The 17,868-nt window shown below is 44.9% G+C and overlaps 2 protein-coding genes across 2 annotated transcripts in view; one reads left to right on the top strand and one right to left on the bottom strand.

The window, feature by feature from the left end:
• T265_01046 (hypothetical protein) overlaps window positions 1-17,868 on the top strand; it is a gene marked incomplete at both ends in the record, with an annotated part of 57,253 nt that overhangs the window by 5,918 nt on the left and 33,467 nt on the right. The window contains one exon of the mRNA XM_009164989.1: window positions 11,398-11,675. Coding sequence (XP_009163253.1) covers window positions 11,443-11,675 — 233 coding nt within the window. The remainder of the gene's footprint in view (window positions 1-11,397; window positions 11,676-17,868) is intronic.
• T265_01047 (hypothetical protein) overlaps window positions 15,151-17,868 on the bottom strand; it is a gene marked incomplete at both ends in the record, with an annotated part of 38,460 nt that continues 35,742 nt past the window's right edge. The window contains one exon of the mRNA XM_009164990.1: window positions 15,151-15,231. Coding sequence (XP_009163254.1) covers window positions 15,151-15,231 — 81 coding nt within the window. The remainder of the gene's footprint in view (window positions 15,232-17,868) is intronic.

Genomic DNA, 17,868 nt, shown 5'->3' with positions numbered 1-17,868 from the left:
TATCAGCAGAACCGATCATCAGTGTGTATATTCTCTTACTACGTTGATTGCCACATCATCAATGTACACACTGAACCCTTCATCCCTCAATTTGTCCAGAAACGGGAAACCACAAGATCCATTTGGACTGAAGCTAGCAGCTGTGACATTTGGATTCAAAATTTGGCCTAGCAAACACACGGAACATGAGCGAAATCAGCCTACGAACCGTTATTACTCTTGACAGCACGCATCTCAGCACGATAGCAAATCAGCAGCTGTTCACAACCACAACTATGCTTTCGTACATACTAATGGGGATGCTTTAAGCACGGTTTGTGTCTTTATTGTACCTTATTTGGCCTCACAATGAACGACTAATACCCAATGAATCAAGCCAAATAAATAATCATGGGTTTGTTAGATGATGGACTTATCACACAGAGATAGGTGATCGCTCACAGGACCGTCACGTGGCCCTCACTCACGCTATGACATGAAGGTTGGACTGACTCTCGTGCAAAGATCCGCTGATTTGGTTCAGTTGAGTTCATCGGCCATAAACCGTGTACCTGGTTTAGTCTGGTTCCAGCTGCTATGGTTTCTATCACCGGAAAATGGGAGAGCGCGAAGATACCGCCAAGCTGTTGAGGCGATTTAAGTTCAATTAATCCGGGAACAGTGCGGACATGCGTCGGGTGTGATAGCTTTGGTGCACATAGCCACCTGACTGTGAGATTGAATCATGTCTGCTAGTGTCAATAACCGTTGTGTTCATTGATGAGTTGTAGTCCTCATTTGAAGTTTGCCGGTCGTGCTGTCATTGTGATAGTGTCTTAACTTGAAATCCGACTCCATCTTTGTGGTTGACGATGCGTTTTAATCACATTCAAATGTTAAGTTCTAGTTGTTGAGGCATCATCCGGTCGGGTACCATGCGAACGAGCAGTCGCGGACATTATGGCACTGATTGTTTGTGTGCTTTATTCAGTGCCTGTTTGGAAACTATTTCCAGGTTATCGGATGAATCGCAGGTGTTGGATCACGGGCTCATATTTTTGTAGGTGACTGATCAAACGTGGACATTGAGACGACAAGTATCAATTAATTTATGCAACGACATAATGTTCTTTTTGGGGAATGGCTTAGAGACAAAGGTCAGAATCTGGTATCCACTGACAACGGGACAGTGCCAGGTTTTTGTAGGTGACTGATCAAACGTGAACATTGAGACGACGAGTAAACTTCAATTTATGCAACGACATAATGTTCTTTTTGGGGAATGGCTTAGAGACAAAGGTCAGAATCTGGTATCCACTGGCAACGGGAGCGACAGTGCCAGAGCTGTGTTATTCAGGCAAGTTTTCTGAAAAATCTGGCTGACACTTTATCATATCAGACGTCATTGCCATCCGCAAAACTGTGAGATTTACTCACTAAGGGTAGGAAATGTAACTAAAGTGAATCAGTCTTTTTGACTAGGATGCAACAAAGCCGTGCATATTCATACCCAACCTAATTTTCTAAGATCTCGTCTAGTACGCATTAATAGAAGATTACGAGAAAATCTCAGATTGAGGGTCATTTCATACCTTGAACTATCTTTCAAGTATTGCGTAAGCGTTGGAATCAGTATATACTCGCCCGTGGTGGGTTCACTGAGTGACAGAAAACGCGGAGAGTCGAAACGTAGCGATAATACAAGTTGATTATTTCTTCTGTCTGGAGAATAGCACATCTTCTGAAGTTTTCTTTGGACGGAAAGCTCAGTACCAAACAGTCTACACGGCTCAGTTGAGTTATGGATCACTTTTCACGGAACGTTTTACCAGCCAACTCACGGAGTGTGGTTCGAGTGAGATGCCAAGGCTTCCACATCTGGGGGATATGTTCAAACGTTGATGGTACGTGCCTGCGTGCACGATGCAACCGTGGACCGTCACAAGTTACGCGTGAATGGACATGTCCGTATGGAGGTGTCCATTCAATCATATCGACTGCCGGTCCGGCGTAAACTGTGCCGCTGACATCATCATTTAACCATGCGTCCTCACTTGATCCACTTGACAATGCTCGGGTTCATCACCAGCAATGTGGAATCAAGTCGATAGGTCCTGAACCAGTATGTTGTCTAAAACCACCGCAAATTACTCACAGCTGATATCTGATGATGACTGCGTTTGAAGTAGTCACCATTTTCAATATGGCTGTTCGGAATTATCCCATCCGTAATGTTCTGCTCGACTTTTACTCACCCCAACCGATCATTTAGCCTACGTGCCCCCAGTTCCACATAGATGACTCTCCGTTACTGCGTGCATCCCATAATATAATCATACTGTGTGGATAACCAATACGATCGCCAATGATCTTCCTTACCAGTTAGAATGAATTTCGTGGAAGTGATAATACTGATAAGAATTATAATAATCAGCGAAATCCAGTCATTTGCAAACTGTCAGGACGCACCCAGATATGGAAAAAGTACATGTGCAGAGGGTGACGCATCCCCAAGGTCACTATCGGTACGACATGTCCAGAAAGCAGGTGCGTTGGCGGAGCTCACCAAACATGGCTTAGCAACATACTACCAGCGTAGTGGGCCTGAGAGTGTTCACGACCGGAACGCAGCCATTGACTGTACGGAACGAACAAGTGAACGACCATATTTGGTCATTTAGTCATCCTATATATTACGCAGACGCTCTGTATGTTTTGTTCTGACAATTCAGCCGTGTCCCGAGTTCTCTGTCCTCTCCCTATCCCGTAGTCTGACAGCCTCAGTGCAGGCATAACCAATAGACAGCCACCCACGATACAACACAAACTAATTTCGTTTTGCGAGAGACTCGCCTGGAACCCAGCTGAATCCCTCGTGTGTGATGTTCTCAGGCAACCGAACGTGCTGCACCAGGCCGCCTCATGTTTCAGTCGCTACGTTATTCGAGGTATCGCGATACATGTATATTCGTAATGCATTACTCAAATTGAATCACTCGTTTAGGATTCAGCTGAGTTCCAAGTAAGTCTCTCGAAAAACCAAATTAGTTTGCAAATGAGTGTATATTTGCTAATTTCGTGCTATTTGGTTTCAAGTAGAACATAAGGTTGATGGAAACTCGGGGACTGCGCCTACCCGATGAGCCCGAAGTGGAAGGTCGAAACCAGTCGTGGGCTGTCGACGAATTTTCAGCAACTTTATGAGTTGTGCAACCCTAATAATAGTTCAGCTGCAACTCCCTTTTGGTGCCTGGCTGTCATTGATGAAAGCACAAGGGCTGAGATGCTGTCAGGTTGACCAAACCTGGGAAGGAGCGATCGAGATGCCAGATTTGAGGTGGAACCGCGGACCTCCCGGTTTGCGTATCAACCACTGAGCTATCTGGAGCAGACGTGATGAAAAGCGAGAAGGCGACAGTCTAAGTGGATGAGATAACTACAACTTTTTACTAAGTTACAAACCGAATATCCTACAGCACCGCTTAGCCGTTCCGGCGTTAGAAAAATTTGCTATCTACGGTACGGAGGGGCTGTGCGACTTTTTACAGAAAAAAGATGCGGAAGTACGCGTGCGCTGGTAGCGTGACGCATAATTGATATCTTTTCCACCCAAGTTGTAAGTCTTAAGTTTCCGAACGAATTTCTTCGAACGTTCATGCTAAAGTTTATTCCCCTGTTGAAAAAAACAGGAATACGGATAGAATACGGATGAACAGAACAAATGAGTCAATAGTTAAACAAACATTCAGGATGGATCAATACGTCAGGTACATCAAACTCGTTAGTTCGACTTATACATTCATTTGCATACCACTTTGGTTTTGACCGCAGACTCATCTGGAACTCAGCTGAATCTCTAGTTTATGATATTCTTCTCAACTGAATGTGCTGCACCAGGCCATCTCATATTTCAGTTGATATGATATTCGAGGTATGGCAGTAAATTGTATAGACGTGATCCAGATGAGTGTTTGCAAATGAGTGTATATTCGCTGGAAGCGTATTATTCTCGATAAGATAACCGGTTAAAGGGATTTGTCATTGGAACGCGGATGTCTCTTGATTTTCCGAAAGGGTTTATCACAAATTACGGGTCCAACAGAACAAATAATGGATGTATCAGGGTCTTGCCACTTATGGGCTGGGCCCAAAGCGTAAGGTATCAGGGCGACGTCATTGCGCACGACTGTTTAGTCTCAGCTGGACGCAAATTTGATTGGATGACCGTCCATGCTGAGCAGGTTCCGCAACACTAGTCGAAAAATACGTTTAAAGCGTTTGGAGTATCTACCCTTTCTTACACCGATATCTGCTCGTAACCGTGAGTGTTTTTAAGCTAATCTATTCATTTTGAGCGACCAGATGCAACGGAATTACGCACTCCTTTGTGGAAAGGACTCAGCCAGAACGTTCGAATAGAGTTGCTCGTCGGGTTATAAAACCAAGGGGCACGTATCTGCCCGGAATCACATCAGCACCAGACGTCAGTTGATTAGGGCACCTGTCCTACCACAGACAACTGTATGAGTCGAACAAGCGAAACCTAAAGGTCACTTGAACGTCACGAATCAACGGATGGAATCAGGTAAACAGTCCTGACTGAAGATCAGTTCCAGGTAAATGAACACATCACACACACCACTGCTTAATACATCGATCGGCAAACCGCACCGTTTCACTAAACGATGACGCACTAATGATGTCATCTCCACTGATGACGAAAGATCTGCCCAGCTCAATGACAGTCACTGATTCAAACAACTCATGATAAATCACCATGTACTTTGGATAAGGTGGTTAAACTATCCCATATTTCTGTATCCCACAAAGGAAAACTGTCCATCCCGTTATCTTGTAGTTCCCAGTGTTTTTCGGAGCTACAAGACCAAGTCTAGTAGGGACAGGAGACAACTGAGTCTGAGGGGACGTCCCAGGTGGTTTTAGTACTCAGTGTATGGTGTTGTATAGCTGTACTTTTAGTCGCACTTGAAGACCGAGTTTCCAATTTGGCAAACAGCGTGTAAGAATAGCAACTCGGAGCAGCTTTCCACTCTAGAAGCGTAGAATCACTTGACTTAACTCTAAATCTGAGCGAGCGTTCAAAAGTTGTCGGACTGTCACTCAAAGTATGCAGTTTGATAAACAAAGATGTGGAATGGTGATTTTAGAATCAAAAAATCTTTCATAATTAGTTCGAAGAGTTAAATCCTTGTCAGATCCGACTGGGAAAAACCTGATCGATTTGGTACACAAGGATTTCACTGAGTTTTTGTTGTTAGAGCATTTTGCAGCATTTTCGAGGTTCCAGGGTTCCTTGTCCTCCCAAGCGAATGCGTCCAATGGGGCTGCGCCTTCAGAAAGAGAGTAACTGGTACTTTGCACTATAGGAGACAGAGAACCTTCAAAGTGTTTTAGGAAAGAGGATGATTCCGTCAATCGAGGTGGAAACTATTTTTTGTGCTTACGCTATCCAGATCTCTAAGACACGAGTTGGACTATGCACGTTGGGTGACCATAGCGTTTAACCATTCCAGAGCCGTTCATCTGGATGCCACTTATGCCCCTAAATCAATTTTAGGAGCATTGTGCAGCTGTTGGCGACAGAAATCGATATATATATATATTTTACATCCTACATCACACGGTGACCATAGCGTTTAACCATTCCAGAGCCGTTCATCTGGATGCCACTTATGTCCCTAAATCAATTTTAGGAGCATCGTGCAGCTGTTGGCGACAGAAATATATATATATTTTACATCCGTACATCACACACGTCAACCTATTCAAACAGTTTTCCCATACCTTTTTATACCCACATCTGTCCGGTTGTTGTAGGTGGGGGATCATCCCCAGAATCTATGTCCGGGTTCCATATGACTTTATAAATAAGACGCCTGGCCACGGGAACAGATACAAGCTTCAGGGCCACGCTCACAATAGGATGGGGCCTCTAATAAAGCGGTCCAACGAATTCCTCGTGACATATCAAAAGTGACTTCACCCATTCAGGCCTTGCGAATAAGATTTTGAACCCAAACTGATGTCGCAGTGCGTTGTTGCCAAGGGAAAGGCAACTAAAGGCCCTTCTAGCTGAACGTCGATCATCTTGGTCCCAAAACCGTCCAAGGCGTCCGATGTTGGAAACAAAACGGGGTCGTTTGTGCCAATCTTCTCGCTCAGCGAGTGGCTGCAGCACGTGACATTCATGAAGCCGATTTTTTCTCCAATAGAAATCAGCCGCAGTAAAGTAAGGTAAATAGGTGTGGACCCGTAAAGATTGAGCAACATTTCAGCCACAGCGGACACGAAAGTAGATTGGAAAGCACTCGAACATCAACTACGGCTGATGTGCCTACTGTCCAGTAGCACGTATGACAAAACTGCGTTATCCCAAAAACAAGACACATCCATCCAAAACATCGTCGATCTGTAGTTGTCTTTGCGCACAAAAATGCACCGGAATAACCAGCGTAACCGCATTGTTGGACAGTCGAATGTTTCTCCTCATGCGTGAAAAACTGTTAGATTATGTAAACGTAACATACTACTCATAAGTTTGAAAAGAAAATAGAAGACAGAAGATTCCGCTGAAAACCAAATTGGCATGCAGATAAGTGTATGTGTGAACCTAATATCATAATTTGAACGCTATTGGACTAGTAAATTTGTTTGTCAAGCCGTGAACCAGAGGTGCTCGCATTCGGCACATGATCGCGAATCAACGCTACAAGTGTGATCTATAGAACCCTCGAATCACGTGCTCAATTAATACCGGAAATCATGCTATGGAGTAAGCTGTCTTGGAACACACGAACTGGAATATTGGACTTGAATCGTCACTTAACTGTGACATGCTTCGTACCACGAAGATTGGGCAACTCTCTGGAGAGGGAAAGTTGTCCTGTAAGTGGAGCCAGTCTATGCTGAGGAGCGAAGAGGCACAGTGCAATCATCAGCGGTGTGGATCTCACGAAACTGTGACTTCCCGGGTAGTGGTTTGAACACTCAACTGTTCGGCCACCAGTGGAAAATGAGCTATTCCCTTACCCCGCCCTCGAGAATCTGCGACCTGAATGATGAAGAGTGCCCGTGCGGACTTTTCTTGGGCTCAATCGTTCTTCTGAGAATACAGCGTCGAATATGTTTTCTTTTTGTTTCTTCATTATTCCTTTCCACATGGGAGTTTCTTCTGTTTGCTATCGTCCACATCTGAGAGGATTGTACCAACCTGACCTAATCGATTCCCCTGTCGTCCTGACGTGATCATTCTTATCACTACACGCAAAAGTGGATTGATTTTCCCTTTTACTGAAGCTTGCCAAGTTCGAACCCATACCAAATATGTTCCTCATAAGCTGTACATGTAGTTTCAGAAACAGGGACGAAGAAGCGAATATACACTCATTTGCAAACTAATTTGGTTTTGCGAGAGACTCACCTGCAGCTGAATCTCTCGTTTGTGATGTTCTCAGGCAACTGAATGTGTGTGGTCGTGGGCTGTCGACGGATTTTCAGCAACCTCATGAGTAGTACATTACAAAGGGACGAAGAAGCTTTCCTTGGGGTATACGCAAATCTATCTCGTCTGGAAAGAGGAGCCGCATTTGCTGATTTTTCTTCATCATGATTTTCCGGCCATGAAGCGAATAAACGCAAGCTATCGACCACCGATAGTCTGTACAGAAATTCAAGGCGGCCACACCGATGGTTATGATGACTTTACTTGATAATTCGAATGAAATTTATAAGCCTATCTTGACGGCAAACGGGAGACGGTTTCGAAGTGCTACCGATCAGTTAAAACTTGGGGTCGTTACTCACAGTTCTCTTTTCATATCTCATGTCTTGAGAGACTGGCTGCACAGAACTCTTTCTGCCATGCATGGAGGGGTGGAAAATTCTCAAATCTAGTGGAGTGCGCACTACGTTGTTCCCCTTTTGAGGGTTTCACCTGAAGGATCTACCGAAAGTCTCTTTCAAAAGCGCTGCTTCCAAAAGTCCAAAAACTATTCCGAGGAATCGATCTTACCAGAGACTGGTTTCTCCCAAAATGGACAGCTATATCATGGTCGTCATCTGCTCTCAGTATTTTTTATGTCGACTGGTTGCTGGCCCAACAAAGCAAGCGTAATGTGTGAACAAGAGAGGTGGTATATCTTATCCTCATTCTTCGTCTACTTTCCACAATCCAGGTGACTATTTTTTTTACTCTGTTTTCACCTCTCAAGGGTCTGAACGAATGGCTAGGTTGGGGAACTTTTTGGTTCTCGGTTCGATCGATGCTCATACTGATAAGTGACCACTGGTATTTAGGTGGAACGTCAACCCACGAACTGTCGGTATGTCTGTACGGGAATTTACTCGTTTTCGACTAAACTGACATTCCATGCGAGTTTACAGACTTGTTCGGTTCACATTTTTTATTCTACACAAAATTGAATTGTTTCGTCACGGTTGCCGGCGCTCGATCAAATCCGACATCATTTTGGACATTGATCTGTCTCTCCTGCTACCAGATGATCGTTTTTTATGCAAGGTGCGTAGGCATCCGTCACGTAACGGTATCTTTTTTTAAACTATCCCACAGTACAAAACCATCCTGACTGCGATCGATTTCACTTTTTTTTCCCACTACGTTTCTATCCCATATGTTCTGAACTAGTAAAATATGCACTGTTGACGACTCTCGATTTGGCTATAGAACGGCTGTACACTGTTGATCAACCCCCTGGCTTATTTACACAGAAATTCTAATCTGGATTCATCTGTCCCCATCACATCTGTTTACTTGGTGTTTTGTGAAATAAAAGTGTGAAGCTTTTGCGTAACACAATCTCGTCTCTGTCGTATTTACATCACTCATGGAAGTGTTGTTTTCCTTGTGAGTTAGACTAGGTGGACACGCTGACGCTAGAGTTTGCCAATGAGGCAGAGTCAAAACTGCCACTAACGGACAGGGATGAGACGCTGATCTTGTGCCCTCAGGGTGGAGCGACCAAGTTCTCGAAACTACTGAGCTGCGATAACGTAATCACGTTTAGGTGTCGTGTTAAAATTGGACACAGCCATTGATCATCTCCCGTAAGCTCAGCGTAGAATGACAGACAAATGTAAGCTAGACACTCCACTAGCATCCTCTGGGGAGTTTTCGACTATGTGCAGCATGGTCCGCAGCCAGCGAGGCTTGAACATCGCTCAGCTTGCGCGCCGCCATGTCTTGAGACGTTTACTAGTAAGATTGGGTGCCAAAACACTAGCTAGCTTATTGTCTGGACGTAGAACACTACTTATAATGATGTTGAAAACGTATGAGTAGTGTATTACGTCTAGACAACAGCGTATTGCGTTATTCCGAATATGGTTCCAAATGAAACTTGAGGCTGCCTGATGAAGCACATTTGATTGAAGTAGACCAGCGTAGATGAGAGATTCAGCTAGGTTTAACTGAGCCTTCTGTCGAAACCAAATGCATGGACAAGTGACAGTATTTGGCGAAGTCAGGCCAGCTTTATTAGCAACTCTGGTGATTCCGACTGATCGATGGATGCCCATTTACGGGCCACTTCATTTGGAGTGTGATGCGACGTTAGGAAGACATCGACGATCGGGAGCACTTTGGATCTCCGGATCAAAGTTAGAAAGGGACATCGTTTTCAGGTCCCACTGAAACTCATTCCAGAAGTCAATGTGACTTAATGTGGCGTTGTCTTTCTGAGAGTAATCACGGCCTGGTCAACAAACCCAGGCAGTTCAGCCTGAACTTTACAACAGGGCTAGAAGATTACATTTTAGTGGTTCAAAACGCGCGCCAAAACACGGGATTAAAACACCTCGGCGATTAATTTGACTGTATAATTTAGTAAATAGTGTGCTGCTAAGTTTATTTGTGGTCTACGTCGTGTGGTCTCGGCGTTACTGTGGTGACCACTGAGCAGCAAAAGGAAGCTGTCCCACCTGAGCACTGCTGTGCTCAGGCATTCTGCATGTGAGAGGTATCCGCACTGGTGTCACTGGTCCCCACTTGGCAGTCTGTTGCTGCTCGGAAAGATTGGAGGTCAAAATGTGTGCTATTTCTGAGTCTTCAAAGTGAAAACAACAAAGAAGAGAAATCAGCGCGCTTGAACTGGTTGGCCGGTAGAGAGAAAACCTAATACCGTGATTCCCCAAGGAGCACCAGTGAAAGGAAGAAGGCCTTCGCTGCGGAGTTATCTATTAGAAAATGCCAACGGAACAGTTACAGACTATTGGACAGGGAAGCAAATCTCTCATAGGCATCTTGTTTACAAAAACTGAATATCCGTCTTATCTTTGAACGTGTTTTTCTGAACTTTCCTGGATATTCATTGACAGTTGCTCAACTTCAAGCGAATGCTACAAAGCGACTCCACAATAGATCTCCCTTTTCAAGAGACGCAAAGCGAATTCACAAGAAGAAAACATACTACTCGCATACCTCCCCCATCAGTAGTATCACCGTTACACCAGCAAATCAGGGACGGCCTGATGTAAATTCTCGACCAATCATATTCTGCTTACTTCTGTTACGACCATCCTTAAAACGAAAGCAGCACCCACTGAACCTCAGCAATGCGCCTTTTCGGCACCATTACGTTGAGCTTGACTGCGTATCCCCACAAACAAGTGCAACGCGACGAATATTGGGACGGTGACCATGCGCGACAATGATGTCGTGCACCTAATTCGGCGCTTTTCATTCTTCTCCGTGTGTTATCGAGTCGCATAGATTCGCAGTTTCTTTGGTGAGCCTCTTAAAAGGACCAAAGTTCACAGAAAGGAGGGTTGTCCCGGTATGTATGAGGGAGAGTCACCGACGTTAATCGCTTAGACGTGTGAGCACACACGGATGATGTTTCTCATCATGAACAAGGCAGATTACTGTGCTATACCGTCTTTCAATACAAACTGGTTCTACATTCAAGATGAGATAACAACCAAAAATTCACATATAAGCACATATAATGATTAGAAGTGGTCGCTAGATTCCTTATTCTTGGTGTTCTGGACGTCGATTAGAATTTATCTGAGCACTGGTATCTTTCTACAGCTTGTCCTTCGATGAGAGAGAGAACTCAGTTCTAACGTCTTATGGCATTGGTGTCCACGTGGGACACGTGGGAAGTTATTCTAGAATGATTCGTCCAGTACTCATTCCGATTATGTGACTTGTTCTCTGTGGACTTTCGATAAGCCCTTCTTTATCATCCTGGATGTGGCGACAAGGGAACATCCGTACACCTCACCATCTCCCATTCACTTCCCGTGCCTGAATCACGGAAAGAGATGTGGTGTAGCTTGCTTCATCAGTTGCAATGGCTTTCCGAACGCAGACCACTTTACTGGATATACTTACTTCATTCCAGACGTCCGATAATGTCTTAGCTTTCTTGTTTTCAGGTCCCAGCACATATCTAATGACACTACTTTGGCCCACGGCTCAAGATGCTCTCACTGGCTCCTCAGATCAACTCAGAACTAGCTACTGTGCGCGCTCATTCTGCTTCAATCAACGGTTTGCGACAAAGAATTCAACCGTCTTCCACACACAGCGCTGAGCAAGCGAACCGTCAAGCCGACAACCAAGAGCTGAAGCACAAGCGGACCTACCGACAAGCATTTCCTCAGAACTGTCATCGTGAGAAAACGGTCATGAAACGGAGTCGTACAAAACCTCGGTTAGTGCTCTAGGGCGAGATTTTATTCAAGGATTTTTGTGTGTACGATGCTGATGGCTCCTGACGAAGGTATGAAAAGTCATTTTGGTTTTTCACAGAAAGTATGGTGGTCTCGTGACTTTCAAACTTCTTGAGAACACTGATCAGCTATGATGCTTCCGATATCATGTTGTATCTGTGTTTGATAGATGTGTGGAATTGGGTCCAAGTAGCTGTTGAGTTATTCGCAGAATCTGAAAGTTACTCCTCGCCACTGAACAGTCATCAGTCCTCACTAAGAGCCTAAGAATAACCCATCTATGAGCTTAAAATTTGACCGGACACTGGTAGGCAACGTCAAGTGGATCTGACTACTCACCACACGTCAGACTGTCTGAATAAATCGCTAACCATTTAGGCCCAAGTTCAAAACTTGCAAAACCTTTGCAGATATCTGGTTGTGTCTGAATAAATCGATAACTATTTAGGCCCAAGTTCAAAACTTGCAAGACCTTTGCAGATATCTGGTTTTGTAGTTTACAAATTGAGATCGCCAGCAGTAGTGCCATTGATTTATTCCTCCCTACCCGCTTGATGAACACTAATGGCTAGGCCTTTCGGGGTCTGACCACATTGCATTATTGTCCCGGCGCGCCGATTCATTTTTCTATGAATTGCGTGGTTAAATGTTGCACCCTCGTCTTGCATTGACATACCAAATCAGGTAAGCACTTGTAGCGAGTCCCGCCGTCATTTAATCTCATCGGAATAGAGCAGACGGGAGTGATCCTAAAACAAATTCTCCACAGTGTCCGGAACCACTGACAAGTAATCACACGACATTTTCTGTATGTCCGTGGCGCCACCGGACCGTGCCATTCTGACAGGTGACCGACGCAACCAAGACAGTTACTGAGTTATCGGTTCATCCGTCGGGCGAACACATTCACCATGGACACGTCCAGTGTGTGCCAGTGGAGACACACTCACTTGGCTTGTTAGTTGTCCGCGTTTCAGATCCCTGCACGGACGAGCAGAATGATCGAATGATCGTGTCGAGACAGGAGAGGTGCTGTTCAGGCGACAGCGATGGAGACAAAAATTCCACTAACCTCTTATTTACTAACACATTATTGAGAAGGTATTGATTTTTGGTATCTGGTTGGGTTTGGGATGCCCAAAGGTTGTCTTTGGCAAGTCGGATTTGGCAACTGATCTCAGAGCATTTCTGGTTTTCATTTGACAATCAGGGCTATTGATCTCTAGATTGATCGCATTGATCAGGGACTACGTTCTTTTCAAGGCCTTTCTCAGAGTACGATTATATCCCTACAATTTAAGCGAATTTACTCCGAGCTACCCGTGATAACATCCGACCGCTGAGGGGACAAGAGTCATGCGACGAGGCATGCAACCACAACGGACGATGATCCCAAGCCACAATTAACAGGACCAACGATTCTTCTGAGATACTGTTGGACATATTACTAGTCATACTTGAATATCGAATCACAGCATGTACGAGCACATCCTGATTATAGAACCTGACACTCCATGTAAATCCGACCAACCACCAGTCACCCGATTCGGGACCTTTCAGAGAAGTTGTACTACCAAGTACTTTTTACCAGGTGTTAGAAAAACAAACATGTGCACGAGCACACAAGCCCGCGAAGTCACACGTGCGCTGATATCAGACGAACCAAGCGCTCTGTAGTCCTATTGATCGCGTGCTTTTTTTACCGGTGGAGCCGATTCAATGACCTTTGTTTATGTTTGTTTACACATGCTCGGCCATTTGGCGACTTGCGTGCTAGCCTCGCAAAGCACATCAACGGGTGCCTTTAGAAAGTCCAGGGGTCTGTGTATCGAAATTACTTGCCGTGAGATAAGTGACAATGCCACTGAAGTGCCACCGCCTATTCTCGTGTTACCGGCGTCCTGATTTTGTGCGATTCTCTCGTTCCGGAAACCCAGTAATCGGTAAACAGTTGGCCTCACTTAGTATACTGGCCACTCCTGCATGTCATGAGTGGAGATACTCCGTTTCCTTTGTACATTATTGCACTGCATCTCGTGTAGTTTACCAAGAACCAGTTTCAACTGGGTTTCTTGTGATGGTCAGGAGCACTGTCATACTGTTATCGTTCGAATGCAACATCGGAAAGATCATGTACACAGATTCTGTGCGCTTGTACGTTGTTTTCTCTAGCAAAGTCACCCAAATGTGCTTGAAGATCATCTCAGCCATTTGAGTTGCCTACCAGCGTCAAGCACCGTGTGCAAATCACATCTCAACGCATCACGAGTTTGTGCGTTAGTCTGGTTTTACTGTAACGAGCAACGGAGTAAAGTCTACTCATAAGTAGACAGTTTGGTTTGGTATTGTAACGGCGCCTCTGGAGAAAACAGCTATCCAACGAGTTCGCTTGTAGTGGGTCAAACGAAGCTGAAATCAATAGAAACTCTATCATGAAATATACAATCTTGAAGAAAAGACTACCTTTGGTCGGTCCCATAAGGTCTTCTCTTCAAGGGACACAGCTCTTTTACTCTGTTGTCGTTTTGTAAATGTAACCTGGGATGAGAACTGTCTCGGTGGGGACATACTCGTTTACTTATTTCGGAAGAAATGCCAGTTTGTGAGGGGCATGTGGTAATTCTTTCTCAGCTAGACCTGACAGACATGCAGAGATGCTCGGCAAGGCAGAACATATTGATATCCCTTCGCCGCAATCTATAACAGATCTGTGAAAGTGTTAGTGCACTGTTGCTGATGATGTCCATTATACAAATCAGAAGAAGTATGCACTAATAAAAGTCTTCACTGTGGTTGTCAGTAGTTTACGGAAGCGATTTGCAGCATGTATAAAATAAAGGCAATATAAAATGTGGAGCAAGTCAAAAGGGGGGAACTTATCTTATGTGGGAGTTCCTTAGTGAAAGTCCGGACGGCAGGAACGTGTTTTCTCCGCAGTAGGGCTGCTACACGTGTTCCATAATTGTCCGTGGACTTGTGGACAGCAGTTGACTTCCTGCTCCCTGCGCGCGCGCGAGTCTGTGTGTGCTGACTGTGTTCGGTTTCCCTATGTGTAGGTCCGTTTGCGTGTACGTGGGTGTCAGTACTGAGTTGTTGCTACATTCACTAGACGGTGCAGACAGTCGACGTCTGATGAGTCACCTTGATGTGACGTGATTTGTGAGTATGAAAAAAGGACAAGTCTCGTGATCCAGTGAGCTACTGTGAGCCGAACAGTCAAGTATGTGGGTGACTGGGCTGCTGCAACAGCAGTTCCCGGGGGCCCATGCCTATTTCAGTCCGGGATAACAGTGCGGAAATGACAGGTTTTATCTTACCAAATCAAAGTCACCAAAGAACAAATACGGTCGACCGAAATCTGATGAAAATGATATGGCAGTTGGGACCCCTGCATTTCTGAATGGCGTGTTGATCTCTTTTGCCATCAGCATAGGATTCTCTCTGCCGTTTATAGTTTTATCGCATCGCAGTAGACGGAGGGAGGTTGGCACGGAAATCAATGAGGACGGCGTTGCAGTCAGGTGAAGGGTTGGCCAACTGAGAGTGATGAGGAACAGAGCCTTGATGTAGCGATCGTTGTTAGGTAAAAAGGTGGGATATTAAGACAAGACAGAATGCGAGACAAGCAAAGTGAGCTCTCCTTAGTTTAAGTCAGTTCCGAATAGATGACATTTGCTGAATGTGTGGATATCTCCTTCGCCTCAGAATTCGATTTTTTTTTTTTTCACCGAATCCGAATCTTTGGATTTTTCGGTCATGGCTGTGCTAGAATGATGCTCTTCTCCTCGGCTTTTTAGGGTCACGAAACCATTCGTGACTTGACTGACCCCAGTCATGACTGTAGCCGGACAGTGTTCTGTTCCGATGGCATCCTGTCCTTAAATTCGTTACTTGGTCTGCCTTGATGAAAGATTTTATCGCAGCGTGCTGCCACACGCTGTTCAGGAAAAGGCAGTTTCCGTCACGTGACCCTGAAAGGGACGCAGGGCAAATTCATCAAACGGGAATCGGGACAGCGTCTGTCTAATGTGGGATGGTTAAACCAGTATCAGTCCATCTGTTAGGAGAGTTCCCCGATGGAGATTTGCGATATTCCGAAGTTTGGAGAACCAGTACCTCCTATTGAATGAGTCAGTTGAAGTAGAGGTTGATCTTCGCATCAATGGGGCAACCAAGGAGAACTAAAAGCAACTTTTCTACAAAAGCTCATGGATACAAAACGGCGATCCATTCAGTTCCTACTTATGTTTGCAAAAGCTGGCTGCTTCGCTTAGAAGACATTCACAAATCACTATTGTCCAAGACCTGAGCCGACCAAGTAACGAGTTTAGCCGAACTTGAGGACAGGATGCCAATAGAACAGAACACTGTCCGGCTGCCGTTATGACTGAGGTCAGTCAAGTCACGAATAGTTTCGTGGCCCTAAAAAGCCGAGGAGAAGAGCATCATTCTAGCACAGCCATGACCGAAAAATCCAAAGATTCGGATTCGGTAAAAAAATCGATTTCTGAGGCGAAGGAGCTATCCACCTATTCAACAAATGTCATCTATCTGGGACTGACTTAAACTAAGGAGAGCTCACTTAGCTTGTCTCGCATTCTGTCTTGTCTTAATATCCCACCTTTTTACCTAACAGTGATCGCTACATCAAGGCGAGAAAACTATAAACGGTCATAGTTCGCCTATAGTTATCGGTCATAGGTATCATGGGATCTTAGAAAACTGCTGCAAAAAATCCCGTCGAGTACCAACCAGTGCTGCCGAATTTACCCCATTAGACTTCTCGATGCATTTCCCCAGAAAACTTGGTGATGAATCCCCATGCTATGGACATACTACTCCTAATCTGCATCCCGTAAACTAGTGGCTCACCAAATCGAACTCTATCGGCAGGTATCTACTTATTGTTGTGAATCATCTGTGCAGTATTGTTACTTGTTTTAACCTTTCTGTGACGAATTTCTGAATCCGTTAGATGGGATTCCAAACGCTCCTGAGTGTCATTCAACAACATTTCCTGGAGCCTTACTTGGCCAAGCAGTTTGCTCAAACACCCTACCTACCCTTCATCAATTTTTAGCTAATGGGTCGGTAACGGGAAAGTCAAGTGGCAAGCGCGAACCGTTAATAGCTGGCAGTGTCTATCACACACCCCTAATTGATAGCAACAGTAAGTTTCCTGCGATAACGACCAAGTAATTTTCGGACAGAGCAAACGAGTTGTGCAGAAAAGTAATTGGTATTGACAATTTCCCTTAGGATCCGTTATCATAGAGTTCACGTTGATCAGCTACCTGTTAGGGCGCTTATCGCCCCGTAAAACGCTGTCAAAAACACTTTTACGGATTACCTGGTAACCACGTTCCGTTTTAGTTGATAGATTCATTTGGGTCTCACCTTAATTAGATAAGTTAATAAATCCTGGTGTGTTCGATTTCGCGTTCAAATTTGAAATGAGATCGATGAAAATCCCGGGACGCTACCTATTCAAGGACTGTGGACGTGCCTTCATCGCATCTTAACAGGTTGTGTCTTGTTTGCGTCACGTGATGCAATTTTTATAGATAAGTGCATCTCGGCCTGACAGACTGCAAGCATGAGCTCACCAGTAACGTGTTGACTTGTCTGAGATAGTAGCTTTGTACACAAAGGTGATGGAGAGCTCGGTACTTCCCCATAGGTTCCAACTAACCACGAATCCAACCGTAAGCTGTTTCTGCTTGAGAATGTGCTATAATATCAATGCGCTGGAACGCGTTTAGACCGGAACGTGCAGAGTCTCAAAGGTCATCATCATCGGTCACCACACGATTCGGATGGCAGGTGCGTCAGTGAAGCGTACAAAACACGCCAGCCAAATCGACGTGCGACCAGCGGAGCGGATGTGAAAAGGGTCGAACGTCGCCATTCACTGGACAACAACAAACAAGCGAGTGACCATATTTGGCCAATCAACCCATATATAGTTACGCACTAGCTCAGTATGTTTGATGGATAGTGCAGCCGTGTTCTTGGTCTTCTGTCTTCTCCTCATAGCTTAGTCTGGCAGGCCGAATTCAGGCGTAACCGATTGGCACTCACATTACAACACAATGTGCATTTTATGCGTCTGTCCATCAGAAGCCACTGTTATGCTTGAGAGATCCGTGAATATGGCATTCCCCTCAAAGAGTG

The sequence above is a fragment of the Opisthorchis viverrini genome (genome assembly GCF_000715545.1).
Source record: "Opisthorchis viverrini unplaced genomic scaffold opera_v5_11, whole genome shotgun sequence".
Lineage (NCBI taxonomy): Eukaryota > Metazoa > Platyhelminthes > Trematoda > Opisthorchiida > Opisthorchiidae > Opisthorchis > Opisthorchis viverrini.
Note: the sequence above shows the minus strand (reverse complement) of the source record. Positions and strands in the feature narration are given on the sequence as shown.